Below are 6,729 nucleotides of genomic sequence, written 5' to 3'. Positions count from 1 at the left end.
CCACACAACCCTCCATTAGACCACGGCCTCTGTTGTGGTGGCGGTGGATACCTGGCTCAGGCCCCTCCTGCCGGAGCGCACCACCACCCATACTCTCCCCCACCTCGATGCCTTTATCAGCGGTGCCGCCAAACAAACCCCCAATCTTGCAACGGCAGTTGCGGATATCCAGAGGAGCATCGATGAAGCGCCACCAGAGTTTCCGGCGATGGACTGGCCTGCCTTTCGGGCGACCACCACCCAGGCTCTCGGCGCGCTCGACCAGGCACTGGCAGCGCCTGAAGCGTTGAACAACCGCTTGAAGCAATTGGACCCCAACACTGACAACCTAGAATCAGTGCTGCAAGAGCTGCACGGTGTCACTGCTGGTTTTGAGCTGCATCCGGTGCTTCTCGAGCTTCAGACCGTGCTGGCAGCGTGCCCCGCTCCACCCACCGCGCTGACCATGGCACCCGAAACGCTGCCTGCCAACCTCGGTGCAGCCCTGGACAAAGTCGCCATGCTACACGACGTGGGAGCCAAGCGTCAAGAGCTGCTCACCAGCGCCAACAGCAACCTCCAGCAGCTGGCGAAGGCGCTGATTACTGCCTTGCGTGCTGTGGCAAGAGTGGGAATCACTGACACGGACCATCGCATGAACACACTAGAGCAGTGTGTGGAAGGCTTGGATGTGAGTGCACCGCCTCCAGCCGAGGCATTGCCCGAGGCCTGGGAGGAGCTGTGCCAAGCCCACGAAAAGCTGAGCTTGCCCGAGCAGAACGGCCTGGAGCAGCTGATAACCTGGAGAGTCGAGCACGACTATGAGCATCAAGACTGGTATCTGGCGTTTGCGCTTCACGAGTCGCAAGCTCTGATGCAGCAGTTGCAAGACATGATCGACTGGCAAGCCACGACGCTGTCCGTGCTGACTTCGTGCGAAGAGTATGCAAGCGGCATCACGCAGAGCAGCGCAGATCAAGTCGTATCCATCCACGAAGAAGTGGCCGAGCTGCAGAAGAACATCCAGACAACCACGGCATTCTTGCCTTTGGCTTCAGATGAGATGCAGGCTGAACTCGAGGCTCGATTGCAAACTATGAAGGAGCGTCTGGTCACTTTGCAGCAACAACTATCGGATCAAACACAGGTGGACCAGGTGGCGGCACTGGCAGAGCTGCTACACCAACACTTCCCAGCCCTCTTGATCTTTTTGCACCCTGAACAGAGCGCGCTGGGAGCGCGGCTCCGCACAGTGCTTGGACCCGACCTTCCAGCCAGCCTCATCTTGGAGGCCATGACCGAAGTGGATCGCACATTGTCGCTCTCCAGCCTGGGTCAGCTTGAGCTCCATTACAACCAAAACCACAAGGTGTACAAAGCTCGTGCAGCGCTGCCGAATCTTCCTGAGCAAGATTTGGCCGTCAAGGAGTATGCTTTTGCTCGGCAACACAAGCAGGACCAGTGCCGTACATTCCTGCGCGAACTGCGCGCCATGCGCCAGCTCGAGCACCCACACATCATCCCGGTCCTTGGCGCGCTCGTGGACGTACACAGTGGCCACCCCAGCGCCTACTTGGTGCAGCCGTGGTGTACACAGGGGGATCTGCAGCAGTGGCTCGGCAAGGCGCGCCACCTGGCCACCTCAACCGTGATAGCAGGACTCATGACGCAGCTGCGCTCGGCCCTGGCGTTTATGCACAGCAAGGGCCTGGTGCATCGGGATGTCAAGCTGAGCAACATCATGTTGGACGGTGCAGAGGACCAGCCTGTAGTGCGGCTGGGCGATTTTGACATTGCCAAGGCCGCCGCTGAAGCCACCATGCTACCATGCACGGCCACCGCATCGTCGGGCACGGCGGGCTATGTGGCACCGGAGGTGCTATTTGGAATGGGTCGTGTGGGTGCACGACCGGCACAGGATGCCTTTTCCTTTGGCTGTGTAGTCTACAACACCTACATGTATCCACAAACGGTGCCGCCTGCTCGTTTACCCACGGATCAGCTTGTTGACAAATGCACATGGGATGCAGGAGCAGGAAATGCAAATTTCGGTTTTCCGCACTTGGCGGCTGAGGTGAGCGATAGTGCGATACCTATTGACCCACAACGAAGAACCAACTGCGCCTTTCAGTGACTGGAACTCACTTTGGCGTCTCTGATGCAGATGTGCGATTCGTCGAGCGATTTGTACAAGAAAACGCGAGCCTTGCTGGCAGCAGATCCAAAGCAACGGCCAAGCCTTTTCAGCGCCGGCCAAATCGCAGAACGACCTGTCACGACCCAAGTTGTTGGGCCAGCCATTGATGTCTTGCGCGATGCGCCCGAGCTCATTTCAGAGGTGCGTTGCTTGTGATTTTTTTTCTCTCTTCCACGAATCGTCTGATTTGAACCTACTGGGTGGGTAGGTGGGTGAGCTACTGCAGCAGCTGAACACCGATGGGCGGGGACCAGCGAATATCACAGTGCAACGAGTGGAGCGCGTGCACAACCCCGTGCTGTGGGAGCGCTACAGCGCCAAGCGACGAGAGATGTTGCATCGTATCAAAAGTCAAGTGCACTATGATCAGCTCCAAACGGCCACATTAGATGCACCCTCGGGCTCTCCAGCTCTGCTTCGCGATGCATCCTGTCAAGAGCGTCTGTTGCTCCACGGCATCGCCCCTGACACAATGTTGCGCGACAAGATTGTGCGCCTGGGCCTTGACTATCGCTTTGCGGGTAACAACGTCGGCCACCGATTCGGTCTCGGTGTTTACTTGGCGGACCATCCCGGCAAGGTAGGGCAGCACTGCGCTGGCTATCAATCTCGCCTGTTTACCCAAGTGCTGTGGTGCTGACGCAATGTGCTTACATGATCTCAGAGTCACCGGTACACCAATACTGGACCCAACGGCGAACGGATGCTCGTCATCACGCGAGCCCTGCTGGGTCATGCCTTTGTCCATCCATCACCTCCTTCTGGGGCGCTGGCGCCACCGCTCCTGCCCGCTGCGCCCAACAACGAGCGGTGCGTCGGACAAAATCGCCTGCCTATTGCATGTTGTCTTCAGCAGGGTACCTCTGTCCACCACCTGATCTGACTTGTTGCATTTGCCATTGAATTCTCTTTAGGTATGACTCGGTCGTCGCGACACCCTCTGGGGAATTCCACGAGGTGGTGGTGTTTAAGAATGCCCAAATGTATCCCGAGCTGGTTGTATACTACACGGCCAATTAGGATGAGCTGGACTAGTCGGTGGTCGTTCGCGTCCAATCCGCCGCTTTCCCACGCATATGGACACCCCGTTGCTTTTGCACACAATCAGCGTCATCTACCATGGGTCTTCCCACAGGAGCCCCTATGGAGCTGGTGCGACTTCATTTCCTGACTAACATACGCACCGAGACGAACTGAGGCGTGCCCTTCCTCTAGGGGGCACATGCGTCGACCCCGCGAGCTTTGCAATGTCTTGGCAGACAGTCTTGTCTGATATGCTTGTGTTCACCGTTGTTCGTTGTTGTTTGTTTGTTTGTTGTAACACCTCTTGGTCTGGTCACTGTCAATGCTTGCCGACCGCAGCTGGCTCAATTGACCTCACGACACCTCCAAATTTCTTGTTTCGTCCCGATGGACGTCTCTCAAACCTCTTTTAAAACGCCTCCTCAACACGACCCGCTTCCTTCAAACCCAAAACTGGCCTTTCACATGCTGTGGAGCCTGACAGCTGGCTGTCCCTGAATGAACGGCATACCTTTCCATACATGGATCGGGAGATCAGTATGCTAATCTTCATGTTTTTGCTGCTGGGCAAGCCTCTGGAGCACAGGCTGAGCAGCTGGCTGGAGAAGCGGGGCAGGCTGGCCACGTCCGACGACTATGCTGCATTTCGTCGAAAAACGACCACGTACCTGTATCGGCCAACGCTTGGGGTACGCCGCGACCTTTTGGATGACGGCGGTTGTAATTCATCGACTCTTGGCCGAGACGACCAGCGCTCTTGGCAGCCTAATCCACACTCAAGTTTGGCATTCTGGAGACACGGCCGAGCAAATGACCATGTGCAAACCAAGATGTCACCTCGACTGATGCATCGAGTGGACTCGCATCAATGGCATGCTTTGTTTGGACGAGATGGCAAAGCGCAGTATGGCCGAGTTGACAGCAGCCCGAGAAGCATTGGGAGTTTGCGAAATTCCAACAGTTGGAACCCAGTGACTGACCTCTCGCCCGAGGCGAATCTCATTGTTGTTGTTGTTGTTGACATGTGGTGTTTGTGTGCAGATGTGCGACGCGACGAGCGGTTTGTACAAGGAAACATGGGCCTGCTTGCAACAAATCTCAAGCAGCGCCCAACTCTCTTCAGCGCCGGGCAGAGTGTGCAACGCCCACGTTGTTGGGCCAGCCATTGACGTTTTGTGCGACACGCCCGAGCTCGTGTCAGAGGTGCGTTGCCTGCTGATATCGTCATAATAATACTGTTCTTTTGATCTTGACAAGCCGTGTGGTTTGAATTTATTGTGTGACTAGGTGGCTGAACTACTGCAGCAGCTGATTGCTGACGGGCTAGGACCAGGTAACGCTGCAGGGCAGCGGGTGGCGCGTGTGCAGAACCCCGTGCGGTGGGAGCGCCACAACACCAAGCGACGGGAGATCCTGCACCGCCTCACAAGTTAGGGCACTATAATCGACTTGTCACCACCACCTCGGACGCGTTCTTGGGCAGTCCAGCTTTGCTTCGTGATACACCCTGTCAAGAGCGCTGGCTGCTTCACGCCCGAGCAATCGCTGCGCGATAAGATTGTGCGCTTGGGTCTCGACCATCGCTTTGCTGGTCGCTGCGCGAGCCACCGGTTTTGATTTCGGTGTTTACTTGTTCGATCATTTTTGGCAAGGTGGGGTTAGAAACTGCGACTGGTTTGATCGAAATGGGCTGCTGGTCTGATGCCAGATGCGCTTTTGTGTATGACTTTAGAGAGTCATCGGTACACCAACGGTTGACTCGACGGCAAGCGCATGCTCACTGTCACGCAAGTTCTGTTGGGTCATGCCTAGGTCCATGAAGCACCACCTTGTGGAGCACTGGCCCCACTGCTCTTGCCAGGCGCACCAGACAATGAGCGGTGCGCCGGACAGACACGTTGCATGTTGGTTCTGAGCCGCGAGTACCTCTGGTCGACTTTGGACCTGACACGACGATTGCCTGTGACCTTTTCTACAAACATGACTCGGTGATCGCGACACCGTGTGGCGAATTTCACCAGGTGGCCATCTACGACCATTCACACATCTATTCCGAGCTGGTGGTGTCCTATACACGATCGAATGATGCCAAACTCGAGGCAGTGTGAACATTGGGTTTTGGTGTTGAGATCCTTTCCTCTCTGCTCGCATGATTCGCTTTTGAGCATTTGAACGCGACCGTGGACTGACTGGAGTGATGCGTGAATAATATCGTTCTTGGATGCGCATCATCTCGGCTTCCCGTGCCACAGCCACAAAGTCCGCGGCGCGTTGTGCTCGCTTTACTCTGAGATCACAGAGGCCGAACTGTGCCTCACGATTCATTTCGGCGCCCGGCTTGTGTGGGCGATCATCACATCGCAACCCCTGCACTCTCTGGATCGCGCTTGGCAACTCTGCGACGTAGGCAGGTAAAGGAAGCGTCTGCCTGCCAGTCTAAATACGTTTTTATGCTTGCCAACTGCCAAACCTTCAGACATCGCACTGGCATTGAGGATGCTTCGAAGACGGCTCCATTCACGGCTTTCGGCGCTTAGCACACTGTGCTTTTCTCTTTAACATTGTAAAGAAAAAAAAATCAAAATCCAAATCGACTTGGTTTCAAGGCGACAGGTACGAGCTCAAGTTGAGAGAGGAAGAGAGGAGACGACTGGAACATCCACAGACATCATATCAACATGTTTACGCGAACATCCCCCATACACGTCCAAGGGACAACAAGCTTGGACTGCGGATATGGCGGGTTACTTAGCAAAGAGACACGCCCGTAGCACAAGCGGCACCGCTTGCCACGCGGTAGAGCTGGCCCGAAGCACAAGCGCAGAGCTGAAAGGCGGCTGCCCCTGCATCAGCCGCCAGCACCGGAAGGTTATCCATAACTATTGCGTTCCCCGAGAGGGAGAGCTCGTTGGCAGCCGTCAACGAAATGCTGTCAAAGGCTGACACAGTCACGCTGGCCGTTTGACTGTTGACGGTGACAACGTCTCATATTGATGCCAACGCCCGCGAGTTGCGCCGCACGGTCTGTGTGTGTGTGTGTGTGTGTGTGTGTGTGTGTGTGTGCAAACTCCCTGAGACACACGCAGGCACATAAATTCACCTCTTCTACTGCGCTCTGCCCATCTCTCCCCTAAGTAAGAGAGAGAGAGATTTAGAGAGAGAGATTTAGAGAGAGAGGGATTTAGAGAGAGAGATTTAGAGAGAGAGATTTAGAGAGAGCGAGAGATTGAGAGAGAGAGATTTAGAGAGAGAGATTTAGAGAGAGCGAGAGATTGAGAGAGAGGGATTTAGAGAGAGAGATTTAGAGAGAGAGATTTAGAGAGAGAGGGATTTAGAGAGAGAGATTTAGAGAGAGAGATTTAGAGAGAGCGAGAGATTGAGAGAGAGAGATTTAGAGAGAGAGATTTAGAGAGAGCGAGAGATTGAGAGAGAGGGATTTAGAGAGAGAGATTTAGAGAGAAATTTAGAGATTTAGAGATTTAGAGATTTAGAGGAGATTTAGAGAGAGAGAGAGAGAGAGAGAGAAATTT

The 6,729-nt window shown here is 54.9% G+C and overlaps 1 protein-coding gene across 1 annotated transcript in view; it reads left to right on the top strand.

Annotated features, from left to right (window-relative positions):
* Positions 1 to 5,307, top strand: part of MONBRDRAFT_34748 (uncharacterized protein) — a gene marked incomplete at both ends in the record, with an annotated part of 7,007 nt that extends 1,700 nt beyond the window's left edge. Inside the window, 10 exons of the mRNA XM_001750828.1 lie at positions 173 to 2,053; positions 2,144 to 2,317; positions 2,385 to 2,756; positions 2,841 to 2,986; positions 3,091 to 3,159; positions 3,684 to 3,888; positions 4,241 to 4,402; positions 4,487 to 4,628; positions 4,683 to 4,759; positions 5,221 to 5,307. Of these exons, the coding sequence (XP_001750880.1) occupies positions 173 to 2,053; positions 2,144 to 2,317; positions 2,385 to 2,756; positions 2,841 to 2,986; positions 3,091 to 3,159; positions 3,684 to 3,888; positions 4,241 to 4,402; positions 4,487 to 4,628; positions 4,683 to 4,759; positions 5,221 to 5,307 (3,315 nt within the window). The remainder of the gene's footprint in view (positions 1 to 172; positions 2,054 to 2,143; positions 2,318 to 2,384; positions 2,757 to 2,840; positions 2,987 to 3,090; positions 3,160 to 3,683; positions 3,889 to 4,240; positions 4,403 to 4,486; positions 4,629 to 4,682; positions 4,760 to 5,220) is intronic.
* Positions 5,308 to 6,729: the final 1,422 nt, after the last annotated feature.

Source organism: Monosiga brevicollis, genomic scaffold, assembly GCF_000002865.3.
Source record: "Monosiga brevicollis MX1 MONBRscaffold_49 genomic scaffold, whole genome shotgun sequence".
Classification (NCBI taxonomy): domain Eukaryota; class Choanoflagellata; order Craspedida; family Salpingoecidae; genus Monosiga; species Monosiga brevicollis.
Note: the sequence above shows the minus strand (reverse complement) of the source record. Positions and strands in the feature narration are given on the sequence as shown.